Source organism: Schistocerca nitens, chromosome 6, assembly GCF_023898315.1.
Source record: "Schistocerca nitens isolate TAMUIC-IGC-003100 chromosome 6, iqSchNite1.1, whole genome shotgun sequence".
Lineage (NCBI taxonomy): Eukaryota > Metazoa > Arthropoda > Insecta > Orthoptera > Acrididae > Schistocerca > Schistocerca nitens.
Genome location: NC_064619.1, coordinates 469,720,376 through 469,735,474, shown reverse-complemented (window position 1 = coordinate 469,735,474; position 15,099 = coordinate 469,720,376). Strand labels below are relative to the sequence as shown.

Here is a 15,099-nt window from a genome sequence, read left to right as displayed (position 1 = left end):
AGGATAAAATTAAAACCATATGGTAAATTGTGAAGGAAGTGTCTCGTTGGCAGGACAAGGTCAATGATATAAAGTCAGTTCGTAGTAAAAATATTTCTGTTACTGACAAATCAGATATATGTACAGTATTTAACAATCATTTTCTGAGGAGCATTGCTGGTAAATTAAATAAAAATTTAGTTTCTGTAGGGAATTATATAACTTTCTTGGCAAATGCCTTTTCGAGATGAATGTCTGAAATACTTCACTGTGATACAGACAAGGCAGAGATTGAGTCAATAATTAAATCACTAAAGAGTAAGGACTCTCATAGATATGATGGAGTGTCTAGCAGAATATGAAAGTACTGTGCTGCTCATGTTAACCCTGTATTTAGCCATATTTGTAATTTTTCCTTTAGGAATGGCCAATTTCCTGAACAATTAAAGTACTCGGTAGCAAAGCTGCATTATAAAAAGGGAGAAAGGATCTTGTTGACAATTTTAGACCTATTTCTATGCTGTCAGTGTTTGCTAAAGTTATTGAAAAGGCTGTGTGTGTGAGTGAGGATAATTGATCATTTTATATCATATGATTTGTTACCGTTCGGCTTCAGAAGTCGTTTAACAACTGAAAATGCTATATTCTTTTTTCTGTGTGAGGTACTGGATGGGTTAAACAAAAGTTTCCGAATGCTAGGCATAGTTTTTGATTTAACTAAGGCATTTGATTGTGTTGCTCACAAATTATTGCACCAGAAGTTGGACTGTTGTGGAATATGGGTAGTAGCTCACAATTGGTTCACCTCTGACATTACCAACAGACAGCTAAAGGTCATTATTCACAATGTTGAGAATGGCTGTAATGTGGGGTCTGAGTGGGGTATGGTCGGGGGGCGGGGATCAATGTTGGGGTAACTCCTGTTCCTTATTTATATAAATGATATCATAATGCAGTTCATAACCTAAGTTCATGGCTTGTAGAAAATAAAATAACACTAAATCACAGTAAGACTAAGTTTTTACAGTTTCTAACACACAATTCAACAAAAACCTGACATTTTAATTTCACAGAATGGGCGTATGATTAATGAAACTGAACAGTTCAAATTTCTAGGTGTTAAGATAGATAGTAAACTGTCATGGAAAGCCCATGTTAAGGATCTTGTTCAAAGTCTTAATGCTGCAATTTTTACTATTAGCAAGGTATCTGATGTGAGTGGTCGTTCGACACGAAAATTTGTCTACTTTGCTTATTTTCATTTGCTTATGTCGTATGGTATTATATTTTGGGGTAACTCTTCCCATGCTGATAGGATATTTTTGGCTCAGAAATGGGCAGCATCCATTTTCAATAATCTGCCACTCGAATTCAAAAATCTTTGCAATAATTCACACACCTTCAAATCAAAATTGGGATCACACCTTCTATTCTGTCAAGGAGTTCCTTGGAAAAATTAAGCTGATTCTTGTTGTATTGTTGATTGTGTTTACTTAAACTTATGGATTAACTTTTTTTTAAAATCTGTTATTACTTTTATGTTGTAATTTCATGTACTGACACGCTCCATGACCTTGGGGTTTTGCTGCTCAAATTGGTCCTACGGAACTTGACATATAAATAAATAGATCGACACCACCATCACAGTCATAGTCTCCAAACCATTTTCTTGTGTTTTTGCCACAGAAACATCTGTCTCAAGTAGACAGCATCATACAAAGAAAGGAAAAAAAGTCTTAAACAAAACTGAACTACCGTGCTAATGAGAGATTGTTCATTCAAGAGTATCTGCCTAATTAAAAAATATAAAATTTTGTGAGATGAAATTCACACTTGCTTGAAAGTGAAATTTTACGTACTTGTATCATACAGAATAGAATCTATGAAATTTATTTACGAAATTTACATAAATTAATTGCATATAGGGTGTAACAAACATATGGCCAAACTTCGAAGAAACATTCCTCACATGTAGAGGAAGGAAATGTCTTCTGTGGACATGGGGTCTGGAAATGCTTTATTTCCATGTTAGAGCTCAGTTTCTAAAACTTGTCAACACATTAATAGTTTACTTTGAAACGAAGCCTCATCTGTGAACAGCACACCTGCACTGGCACATTGTTTAATGAATCATTTGCAAAAGTGTACCTATGCAGGAAAGTCAGCTGCTAATATGCCTGCCCATGTGCGTGGCATGGATACAGCAGGTTTTTGTATAGTGCTTTCCAGTCAGTCATGTGGTCAGCATAATTGTTTTATGCTGACACTCGGATTGTTGTCAACTTGGCCTCGCCTTTCTAGGCTTAACACAGTCTTCCATGCTCCCTAATACGATGCTCAGTTACTTCAAACATTGACCTGTTGGGTTGCTGTCAGTCTGTAAATGTCTCTAGATATAAACATTGGGTGTGACAGTTATTACCATGTGCCAATTCATAACCAAAGAATCAACTTATTGTATAATTTTGAACATTATATGTAAGAAAGAGTTTTGTGTCCTTCTGGTACATTCTCTTTCTGTGGGTTTCCCCTGGTTAATGCAATTATGAAGAGGAGGAGAAAATGAGCTCCAACACAGAAATAAAGTGATTCCAGACCTGTGTCCATATAACACATTTTACTTCTCTTCTGTGAGGAATGTTTCCAGAAAGTTGACCATACCGTTGTCTTACACCCTGTATGATTACAAATATCTTGTTACACATAATATTTACTAAAATCTTGCTTCTGAATTACCTTTCCTTCGTGTAGCATTTCTTGTTTATTCTTCACTTCCTGGTAGCAACTGCTGAAAGGAAAGCAAGGGGCGAAAGAGATTGGTAGAGTTAATGTGAGTTTTGCAATTGAATGCTCTTGAAGGAACTTTTGTTAATTGAAATGGCAGTTTACATGTTGAATTTAGGCATTGATTGTTCCAAATTACTGGTAGCTTTTTGAGACGAGATGATATTTATTTATTAATCCCGGCAAGACTAGGGCCATCAGGCCCCGTGTTACCCCCTCACCAGCTATTGCAGTGGAGATTTTCAAATGTTCACTAACATCAACAGTTCTCACCTTCCACATCAATGAGGAAGCATCTTGCAAGAGAATATGTAACTGTTTACAAGAGTCTTTTACAGTGTTTGTTGCAAACTAATGGCACTTTCGCACCTGTGTGGAGTCTTTACTATCAGTCTTGTGTTCTTGGGTTGTATGTTCAATTTCTATTAATTGATACTCACTGCAGGGTGTGTCAAAATAAGCCAGATAGATGTGGTGTTCTCATATACATAGTCAAACGCAGATTTGCAATTATTTCTTTAAGATAAATGTATTTGAATTTACATGCTTTGTTGTTAAGCACTAAACATTCAGGCCCTGTTTCTTCCTGGTAAAAAGTAGTACTTTCTGGCTTTATCACAGTGCCATGCTTCAAGTAAACAATAGTCATTGCAAGGCAGTCTCTTCTTTTGAAACTTGGTATAGTGTTGTCAGTGTCAATTCGCATTATTTACAATAAAATCAGTTTGAAACATGTTCTTTCGAGGACTTGTGTAATGGTGTGAGCAGTGCTGGATGGTATAACTTCAGTATCTCCATCTGCAGACACCGCAATGGAGGCAGATGGGCTGGTGTGGTTATGATGGGGCAATAGTGCAGACAACTGCCATGGGGAACACACAAGATGCGTGATATGGGCAAACCTACTTACGGAAGTGTTGTCTGCCAGCAACAGTAAGCTGGGCGGGGCATTTCTAACACAGAGTTCAACCACCATGGACATTGCCTGCGACTCACGTCATTTTTGTGTGTTCTGGCATCAGCCAGCCACACCTGCTAATATGTTATGCTTTTTCCAGTGCACATCAGCGCAATTTTGGATTTTCTGCTTTCCCATAGATAGACTTGCACAGTAAGTTTTCGTTTCCTCTTCCTCTTGCAGGGTTATGTTCCCTGACTTATTTCGAGCATCCGCCAACCCTTACAGTAACCTGTGCTGACAGTGTTGTTTAGCGGTGTTTTCATGCTTGTGCAGTTGCCAAAGTACCAGTGGGCTACCCTACCTAGAGGAAACACCATGTAAATTCTAGTACTGAATGGTTGATCGAACAGGAAACAAACCATTATTTGATTTTCGGTATTTTGTTATCTAATCTCTCCTTGAGGGCTATTTACAATCTATTCAAAGACCCACATGAACTTCTCAGTATTCCTCTCAATTTGTGTGGTGCTAAGGGAAATGACAGTAATTCCTGATATCAAGAAATTTATAAGGTAGATAGAAAAATCATGAAGTAGTCATTATGTTTTGTAATCATCACCGCTGTCGTCGTCGTCGTCATCATCATCATCATCATCATCATCATCATCATCATCATTATTATTTAACAGATAATAATCGTCATCGTATTTGGTTGCTGTGAAAAACGCTCGGTATTGTGCAGAAGCATACTAACATGTTGGTAAGAGTATGAACTCTTCTGGATCCTGTGTATAACATGTTTTTGTGGCTGAAGTGTTTTGAGAAATTACATTTCCCAGGGCGGAATGGTTTTTCATATTTTCCTCACTGTAATTACGTAGATCAGATGGAAAACCGGTGCTAAGCAAAGTAGACAAAGCTGAAAAGTGGACGTTGTATAAAGAGGGTCTGTAAAAGGGAGATGAACTTGAAGGCAATGTAATGGAAAGGGAAGATGAAATAGATGAAAATGAGATGGGAGGTATGATACTGTGAGAAGAATTTGCCAGAGTACTGAAAGACCTAAGCTTAAACAAGGGCAATGGAGTAGATGACATTCGACCTTGGGAGACCCAGCAGTGACAAAATATCCCATCTGGTGAGATGTACAAGACAGGTGAAATATCCTCAGACTTCAAAAAAAATGTTATAATTCCAATCCAAAGAAAGCAGGTGCTGATTGGTGTTAATATTATTAAAATATCAGTTTAGTAAATTAGGTTGCTAAATTCCGACCCAAATTATTAACAGGAGAATGGAAAAACTGGTAGAAGCTGACTTTGGGGAAGATCACTTTGGATTTTGGAGACATGTGGGAACATGTCAGGCAATACTGACCCTACTACTTCTCTTAGAAGATAGGTTAAAGAAAGGCAAACTATGATTATAGCATTTGTAGATTTTGATAAAGCTTTTGACATGGTAACTAGAATACCAGAGTGTATACGACCCGGGACAGCTGGGAAAAACCTGGAAATTTTTTCATCCGGGAGAAAGGGAATTTTTCGGAATTTCGGGAATTTTTCATTGTTTTAGCTTTCAGTTAAATGTTTGTAATTTTGACTGGTAAGAATTGATTCTCTAGCAAAGAATGTTACTGTATCAAGCTACTGGAGAATGATATTGCAGCAATAAAATATAAACGAGAGGAAAAAAACTTTAGTGGCAAAGAAATGCGCCGTTTACAACAAAACACCGTGCATGCACAAGCGTCTGCAAATAGCAAAAATATGTCAAAGGCTGTAGGGTGAAGACTGTGTAATACTTTGTATCAATCAACTGCTTGCTATGAGAGTGACATCACAACTGTTCACATTAGGTTTGTTTGACCAGTTGCCAGTGGGCTCATGCACATGCGCAGTTGACGCGCGTAAGAGCAGTAACTTCTTCCTCTTCCCGCTGCTTGAATTGTGGCTGTTAGCTGTATCGGCAGTAGAAGCAAGCAGCCAGATGCAAACAAGAAAAATTTTTCTCGCGCGCCCTAACTGCCGGATTCATGCATGCGCAGAGTTGTCAGAGTTGTAGTGAGGAGGGGGTTAGTCTCCACGTGACCCGTGCTTGTGTTTAAGTGATTTTGCTGCTTCTCTTTATTTACAACTCCCACGTCAAATGAAAACAAAACGCATTTCTGTGGCCATGAGCTATCAAGTGAATTATAGTACAGTCACATAATTACAGAGGGCAAAAATATATTATTAGTTTCAATTTTCTGATTTTATTTTATTTCCATGTTATTAGCAGTCAGACGTTAATCACCTTGCAGAACAATGAAGTTATTTTTGCAAATTTGCTAAAGAAATTTGGCTTTATTAATCTTTCCGCTGACACAATCATTTTATTTGAAACCGAACCGTTTCATTCCACAGTATTGGCTAGTTCCAACCGTTCGCTGAATTTGAAGTGCACGTTATCATCTTCTGCCATGTATTGCATTATGCCATAATAAAGAACCAAAAATGAGATTGCACAGTACTGGCATTACAAGAAAATTTACATATCAAAAAGCTTAATATCAGATGGAACCTACTTCATTGTGAATCTGGAAAAAATCAAAGTGCACTTCAAGCCGAACTATGCATTTTAGTATGGTTTACGACATTCCGATGCTCTTGGAGTATCTTCTGATGTCCTGTTTCTTTTACGGTGTAATGTAAGCTCTCTTACTGCTTTATACATATGAACATGCGGGCTTCCTACACCACTGCAGCTGCGCACGCACAATAATGCCCGTTTTGTGGCGCTCTCTGGCAGCTGCTAAATCGAACCTTTTTCTAACAGTCTCCGGATAGTATTGCGTACAGTAGTTCTAAAAGCGTTACTTTCAAAGTAAATTTTTTTTTACGAAAGATGAATTGTGTTACTTGTGAGAAAGTGGGATGAATTTCTAAATCACAGAGCCTTTAAAACTGAACATTTTGAGGACCAGCCACTTACAAGAATTTCTAGTCCAGAAGACCAGACATTTGTCATAATTTTAAATTTACTGGCACATTTGTGTGATGTATGTTGAAGTATAACACAAAAAAAAGAAAAAAAAAAAGAGAGATCAGTATTACATGTGACAGCTTGGCTTCTCTTGTAGCTTGTTAATCTTAAGAGACCAATATTAGATGTGAAAGCTTAAATTTTCTTGTAGCTACATTATGAATTTTAATGTACACTGTTAACTTTTCCTCTTTGCGTGTTCGCACTACGTAACAGTGATCTTGCTATTGGCTGACTATAACACATGTCCTATGCTCTGAATATCTGCTGTCATTGGCTGGCGAGATCACGTGCCATGAGATATGATGGGCTTACAAAAGGACACCGCAATCTTGATTTCAAAGCTCCGGAAGCTAACGCAGTGCAATTCGAATTTATACTTTCGTAATACGAATATATGCAGCATATACGTTGCTGCAAATCATAGGTCTTTCGAAAACTTCTCCTCTTTTTTTTTTTTTTTTTTTTTTTTTTTTTTTTTTTTTTTTTTTCCTCCCCCATTAAGTCTTTTTAAAACTTCTCTCCATCGTCCTTTTTTTTTCTTTGAGATTGGTGTTGTTTTTTTTTTTTTTGAGATTGGTGTTTTTTTTTTTTCCGGCCTTCCATTTGTCAAGCATCAGTTGCACTTCCACTCCATTTCCTCCAAGGTCACGTAATTTTCCTCAGCAAAAGCTAAGGTTTTAAACTGCACATGAAGTTTTTTGATTTCCATTATATCATTCATGACTTGTAAGTAGCAGTTGTGACTGGGCACCACCATATTAATTCCACTTTTGATCTGAAACCAGGATAAACGACTTTTTCAGAAATAGCTCACAATTAATATAGTGCTCATACTGCATTTGAGTCTTCCTCATCAAACCTTCAGGTACTCTTCTGTTTCTCTGGCACTACCAGATCTTCCTACTTTTCGAGCCATCATACCGTCTTGATATCAAAGGACACTAGGACCAGTTCTTTACTTTTCTCCCAGATTTCCTCCTCCAACTTAAAGACACTGAAGATAGGTCTGTTACTAATCCTTTCGTCCAGAATCCGTATTGTTCCTCTTCTAACTGGACTTCAATATTGTTAATAAACTTTACACTAGGATATTCTTGAGAATTTGTAGGCTGTGTGAAAGAAGTGTTATTGCTCCATAGCTGTAACACCTTTAACAGTTGCCTTTCTTGATCAAAGATATAACAACATCCTTTTTCCAGTCTTCTTGTATCTTCTTGCATTGAGTGCTCTATGCAGTCTGTATACCTAGGATGCCTGCTGCTTCAGTCATTTTCACATTGACTTAATTGATTCCTGTTGATTTCCTATTCAGCAGCTTCTTAAGTGCTACTCCAGTCTCTGCCTAGGTGATAGGAACTTTCTTTCTGTAGCATTCGGTAGTCATTTCTGTTGTTGGCTGGTATCTATTTAGGTGATCAAAATACTTCTTCAGGATTACCTGCAGAGAATTCCATTGACATGTTTTATCTTTTGTCATCTACTACTCTTAACAACAATTTCTCATATTTTTTGCTGTCTATCTTCACTTTTGGGAAATTTCTAACACTTCTCTTTCTCTTCTTCTACCCTTTTGATCAACTTAGTGTCCCAGTAAGCAGGTTCGAGGTCCCACTTCACCTCGTTTCATTTCTATCTTGACATTCCCTCTGTCTTTTTTTTTCTGGGAATTCTTCGTTTCTTTTTTTCTGGGAATTCTTCGTTTCTGTTATTGATGTATCACTTGTTTGCGTTGCCATGAAGTCTCCTTCTCCCTGAGTTTTGATGTTTTTCAAAAATCTCAGTTGACAGTCTTACCATTGTGTTCTTAAATCTCCCCACACCACCCAGAGTTGCATTTCGTTGCCCCCCCCAACCTCCGTAACATCCTTGTGAAACCCTACAATATTCCCAGACCACCTTCTCTACCCAGCGGTACCTACCCCTGTAACCAATCCTGCTGCAAAACCTGCCCTATGCATCCCCCCACAACCACCTACTCCAGCCTCGCTACTGTTAAAACATACACAATTCAAGGCAGGGCCACATGTGAAACAACTCGTCATTTATCAGCTGACATGCCGGCACTCCACAGCCTTTTACATTGGTATGATAACTAAATTGGCTGAGCGCATGAACGGGCACAGACGAACTGTCCGCCTAGGAGATGTCCAATATCCAGTAGCAGAGAATGCTCTCCATCATAATTCTAGGGACCTAGGAACCTGCTACACCGTATGTGCCATTTGGCTTCTCCCACCCAACGCCAGTCCCTCAGAACTGCGGAGATGGGAACTTGCACTCCAACACATCCTTTCATCCCGCCATCCCCCTGGACTGAACCTACGTTAACCAACCTCTCTCCCATTTACTCTTCAGTCTTCTCCTCTTTCCCTTTCCTCTTTAGCCATTCACCCATCTTTTCATCCTACATAGTTGTGTTTATCTTTATACTATATACCTCTTTACTTCTGTATGCATCCTCTTGGTTTGAAGCTTGCACAGTACTCACAGTAGAATATCTTTGGCTTCCCTCTGACACCCATGCCTCCATCTTTGCTACCCTCCCTGTTTATCTTTCCCCTATTGCTTCATAACCTGGGTTGTGAGTAACTGAATCCACTTTCCCTTCTTCCCATTTTTTCCCCTCTCTCCTCCCTGACGAAGGAACAAAGTTCCAAAAGCTAGGATAAAAATTTTCTGTTCTGTTTTTATGTATCTATCGGCTGTACTGAGTTGAGGTAAGTACTGGTCAGCCCCTTTATCTCTTTGTTAGTATTTGTTTCACATCTTTATATGAGATTTTCCATTAATCATTCATAAACATAATAATTCACCCAGGGAAGTAGCCGTTCACTGTGTAAGCACAAGCAATCTGCCAGAACCAAAGGCGATACAAAAAGTTCCCAACTTTCTCCTTAGGGATATACCTTAAAGATTTCCCAGGTAACTGTTTATACCATCCTTTGTTGAGCCAGAATGGGGTGCATATACCTGCACCAGAGTTTACTACTTCCCTAAGTGAACCATTGTTTGATATTCTCATTGATGTACTTACTGTCATCCAGCCCAAGGATTGAGGTCTTCCTTCTCTCCATTAGATCTACTGACTCTTCACATTTTTCAGTCATTGTTTTTATATTTATTGTCCCTATATATGGTTGGCGTCTTCTTTGTGGTTTTTTTGCACCATCACGAGACCTCTCTTACCATTAAGCTTTACACCTTCATACCTGCTGTCATTGGTTGTTACCATTATCTGGCCTGGAATTAAATGATCTGAGGTGGCTCATTTTGCTTTTGAAAGTGATGTGTTCAAACTTCCTGGCTGGCATCCTAGGCCAAATGCGAGAGTGGATTTCCTGTCAGGATTGGTCTAGTTTAACCTTTTAACCCCCCCCCCCCCCCCCCACCTGCAAGGCAGCAGGCTTTTCATTGAATTTGTGTCATTTTGTACACAAAAGATTGTAATTGCTGTTTATTATTGTATAAGATTTTTCACTTTTCTTGGTAATAATTTCTTAATTTTTGAGATTTTGGGATTCATTTTGTGGTGTCCTGAATGACATTGTAAATTTTGTTTACAGAAAATGTCAGAAACCTCTGAAACCAAAAGTTACTGTACAAATAGCCTCGGATACTGGACAAAATAAGGAAACCGTAACACCAATACCAATAATTGGTGCTCATTTGTGTGATGAAAGTACAATACTTATTGCACATGGAAATATGGTATTCCTTACATTTGAAAAAATAGTAAGTATTTTTGAAATAAATGATAAATATCAATAAAATTAAAATAGAAGAAAAAGTTAATAGCAGTGTTAGTCAAAGGAATATGATATAAACTGGTATAATGTGCTATGACACTTTGATGGAAGTTTTAATGATACTTGCACTCTTCTAGGTTCCAAATTGTTATGAGAAGGTCCTATGCCTAGTTAGGAAAGACCCTCGACAACCAGCTGTTACAAAGGAGGAATCATCATTGAAGGTACATGTGTAAACAAATCATATCTACATCGACGTATATTCTTTGTAAGCCACTGTCTGACATGTGTGAAGGTACTTTAGGTACCACCATGTTTCCCTTCTTCACTGTTCCATTTTTGAATCATGGATAGGAAGAATGATTGCTGTAGAACCTCTGTGTGAACTCCAAATTTCTGTAATTTTCTAGTTGTGGTCATTTTGAGTGACAAAATTGGGGGTCTATTATTTGTTGAACATTAACAAATCCCATTTTTACTGTCTTGTGTGAAGGAGCTCAAGATGTGATGTGGCTCAGAGATAACATGGATAGAAATGAATGTTTATGTTTGTTATGTTGTTACATTTTTTGCAACATGTAAGTCAAATGCAAACTTGATATAGTTTTCGTGATGTGCTTTTTTACTTTATTTTTTTTTTAATAGATGGGTTGTATGTTCTGTTCAAATAGATAAACTAGAATACATCACCACCATGAGTATTATTGCTAATGGAAACTGAAAGGTTTATATTGAGTCAGCCCCCTTCTATTTCAGCAGTTTAGAAACTGGCATCCGTATTCAAATGTTAACTGTACAAGAAGGTGGCCCACGTGTAATACCATCCCAAAACTGCAACCACGGAGACATTGAGGAAATATATAATTTGGTGTTGAATGAAGAATGATCAACAATGTAGATGATAATATAGGCATATCAAAAGAAATATGGGGTATACATTTTAATGTAAGAATTAACCAAGAGGAAAGCTAGTGTAATATAGATACTGCTGTCATTGCATGCTGACCAAAAGTAGCTGTGGAAACAAATTTTAACAGTGTTTGGAACTTTAAAAGAAAATTCAGTTAATTTTGCACACAAATTTGTTACTGTGGATGGTACATGGATCTGCAAATTCTTGCCAGAAACAAATTGGCAATCAAAGCAATGGATGGATGACAGTGGTCTTGCACATCCAGAAGGAAAGTAGGCAGTTGTATCCTTGGTCAAGTGGTGTGACTACTACAGATTGATATCACCGGTTGCTTGGGGCGTAACTCACCTTCGAGGGACTCAGCAGTGACCTAAGTGGCCGTCAGCGGAGGAATACAGGTGTGGTGTTGTGGACATTTCATAATGCCAACGCAAATAGTTGCTTGTGATTGCAGCTGTTTACCATGACCTGAATGCCACATATTGGCCTAGCTTGCGACCCCAGGTGTGTGGCAGCTGCAGGAGCCTTAGTGGCAAACAGCCGAGTAGAGCTTTTGTTGACGTGCAATGTCCCCAGATAAAGCAGGAGCTGTATCTGGCCTGCGAAGCTCATCTGGGAGTTTGGTGATGGACCAAGTGTATATATAATTAAGAGATCTGGACTGGATAGGAAAATAAATCTTCATTAATTAGGACAGTGTACCCACCTGCAAAAAGTGCTTTGGTAATAAGAAATTGAAGGATTTGAAGTATGAATTGTTGGTACATCTGCATTATTTGCCAAATTTGACACCCACTGATTGCCATTTATTGTCATATCTAAAGGAATTTGTGGCCGCGAATTTTTGAGTGTTGTGAAGAGCTTATGAAAGTCCCAGAATTGCAGTTTTAGCGATAGGTTCTACTCGCTTGGACTTAAAAATATTGACATAATGGGAATGTTTGAAAATGTTTCTTTTACCTATAGAAAATCTTACTCTGCCAATTTGAGAACTTTCACATTTCTCTTGGATATACAAAGATACCTAAAACAAATTGTTGTTTGCATTGTACTGTTTTGTGAATTTCATTTCTTGTTACAAACTGAGGGAGTTTTCTTAAACTTTTCTTTATTTTTACTATTGAATGTTTGGTGTGTCTTGTAATATTGTTTCCTGTTCACATTTATTTATGTTTGTTTAGAATTTGGGTAACTGACTGTACAATGTAACATTTTAAATTACAGCTTGTCTAGGAGGAGTTAGTATTCAGTAGGATTAATGGTGTACGCAGGGTATCTGTGTCTGACTTGGAAGGGTGATGCTTTCTAAATAAATGGCATGAATCATGTTATGAATCATTAGCATGAATATTCCATTACAGGCCCCAGCTAGCTATTTTTTGTGAGCAATTTAGTATCAGTTGATGGCAAGCATTAAGGAAAGAAGTTTGAAAACGTATTTCATAATATGAACAGTTTAAGCTTTCATGAGTTAATAATGAATTGTATATGAATCTTAGACTTGGGTGTTGAGACATCAACAGTTTCGTTACACCTTAAACCTTTGATTGTGTGAAATGTTTTATGTAATATCAACTGTCAAACAAAATGGAGGGAGAGGGAAGGGTGTCAGAAATTACACGTATGTAGTAATCTCACTGAATGGCATAAATCATACTTTGCTGGTGCATTCTTACAACATTTGTAGAAATTTTACCTTTTTCCGTCATTTAATCATAGTCAAGCTCCAGTAACTAAAAGAAACAGTCATTCAATTTTGGTACCTATGAAAGGTGCATATTCTGTAATGTGTTCCCTTGCAGCACATGCTGTGATAGGTTCATCTGCTTGTCAAATTTAGGACGAAGAATGGGAGCAACTTAAAACTACATATAGAGGTTCAGAGCACATTGCACTTTCGTGACCTTGCATTGATGAAAAATAAGTCTGTGTAGTATGAAAGAGAAATTTATTGCGGTACTTAGTGAGAAATACATGGATTTTAATTTTGAGTTCATGTTGGTGAAGAGGATTTTTACTAGACAAGGCTACTCTCATTACTGAGCACATAATTTGTGGATGATTGTCAAGTAAGGCTTTAGGTCAGATCATCACTGTCGTCTTCCATTTTATTTATTATTCTGTTGAAGCTCTGGGACACGGACACAAGATCATGAAACATTTCGTAAGTTACTCAGAACATCTTACGAAATAAACCAAAACAATAAAATATTGCACTGTGTAAAGCAAAATTAAATGAGAGAAATATTGCAAAACACAATAATATTCAAGGAGAGGGAAAGGGCAGCAGTGGCCCATGAGAAGGAATTATTCTGGAATTGGTGTGAGATGATTCATTTGAAATAACAAAAGATACGACAAATTATAGTTGTTGGATCAGGTAAAGAATTCTACATTTTCTTTACATGACTATTGTCCAGTGATCACTCATATACAAATTGCCTACCTTTTTTAAATTGCAGTGTACTGCATCCTCATGACTCAATTAGGTGGACATGCAGTATTCCTGGAATAGAAGGAGAAAAGCATTATATATCTGTTTGAAAAAAATCAGCTTATCATTAACAGCCTTAAATTCTGGTGGAAGCATGACGAAATTGTTTATACATAAAACACTACAAACTTTCGTGGACAGTGATAGTGTGTCATCACAGCACAAAGATCATTCCTCTGTCTTGTTGTACTAAAAGTTCATTGATGTTACACCCTTTCAAATAAGATATCATATGTGCCACAGATGGCTTGCTTTTAGGATAAATATATTAGTTCTGCTTGAACAGAGTTCTCCTAAAACACAGGGTAGGGCATATAAAAGTGGCACAGAGAACAGAATTCCAGTGTACAAAGATGCATAGCAGAGAAAAGGAAATACAGTACTAACCTGACTATAGCAGATGTTGAAAGTGACTGTTATTCTTCTCTTGCACTTTTTCGTCCTGGTCAGCAAGTTGCTCAAGGTGGAATGAAGCTGAAATGTGCTGCAGTCCTGGAAGACCATGGAGGCTGTTGTGAAACACCTTAGACCTGAGTGCTCCCTGCACAAAGTAATCTCACACTGACAGATCAGGTGACCCGGGTGGCCAGCTAGGTCCGTGACCAGACTGAACTCTGCTAACAACTCTGGCAGACTTGAAGATTGTGTAAATGTGCTGCTAGGTTTGCCTAGCTGTGTGGGCAGTTGCTCCATCCAGTTGAAAATAACTAGGTCTCTCCCGTTAAAGTTGCTGCAAATGGTTTCAAAATGTTGGCAGTGTAGGTGCCGAAGTCAGTGTCTGATGAAAGATGATGAGACCAATAATGCAGCGTGCAAACACTGCATACCAAACCCCAACCTTCTGCTGCCAGGAACCTGTGATTCTAGGAGTTGTCATAACCACTCAGGTGAAACCAGCCGTAATCAGACATAAAGAAAGGATCCCTGTCCAACCCATTCATTATTACCTTAGTCAACAACCACTCATAAAACTGGAGGTGTTGATCAACAACACACACTTAGTAAGGCTGCATGTGAGGTCGAATGGAGTATTCGTCTGCATGATTGACTTTATATGTTGGTCTCTTGTGATAGGGATCAAGTTGATTTGATAGGACTCTGAAGTATTTTCTGGTGGACTGCAGGCACATTTTCTGGTATGTAGGTATGTTTTGGAATGTTTTTTGACTTGTTCAAAACAGATCCTCCCTTCCGCCGTTTTTGGACTGAGCATTGCATGACACTCCTTGCTGACACTTTGACCACCATTAAATTT

General features: G+C 38.0%; 1 protein-coding gene across 1 annotated transcript in view; it reads left to right on the top strand.

Moving 5' to 3' along the window:
• The window catches only part of LOC126262399 (WD repeat-containing protein 43), a 78,900-nt gene that overhangs the window by 39,947 nt on the left and 23,854 nt on the right, over nt 1-15,099 (top strand). The window contains exons 5-6 of the mRNA XM_049959013.1: nt 10,255-10,423; nt 10,575-10,661. Of these exons, the coding sequence (XP_049814970.1) occupies nt 10,255-10,423; nt 10,575-10,661 (256 nt within the window). The remainder of the gene's footprint in view (nt 1-10,254; nt 10,424-10,574; nt 10,662-15,099) is intronic.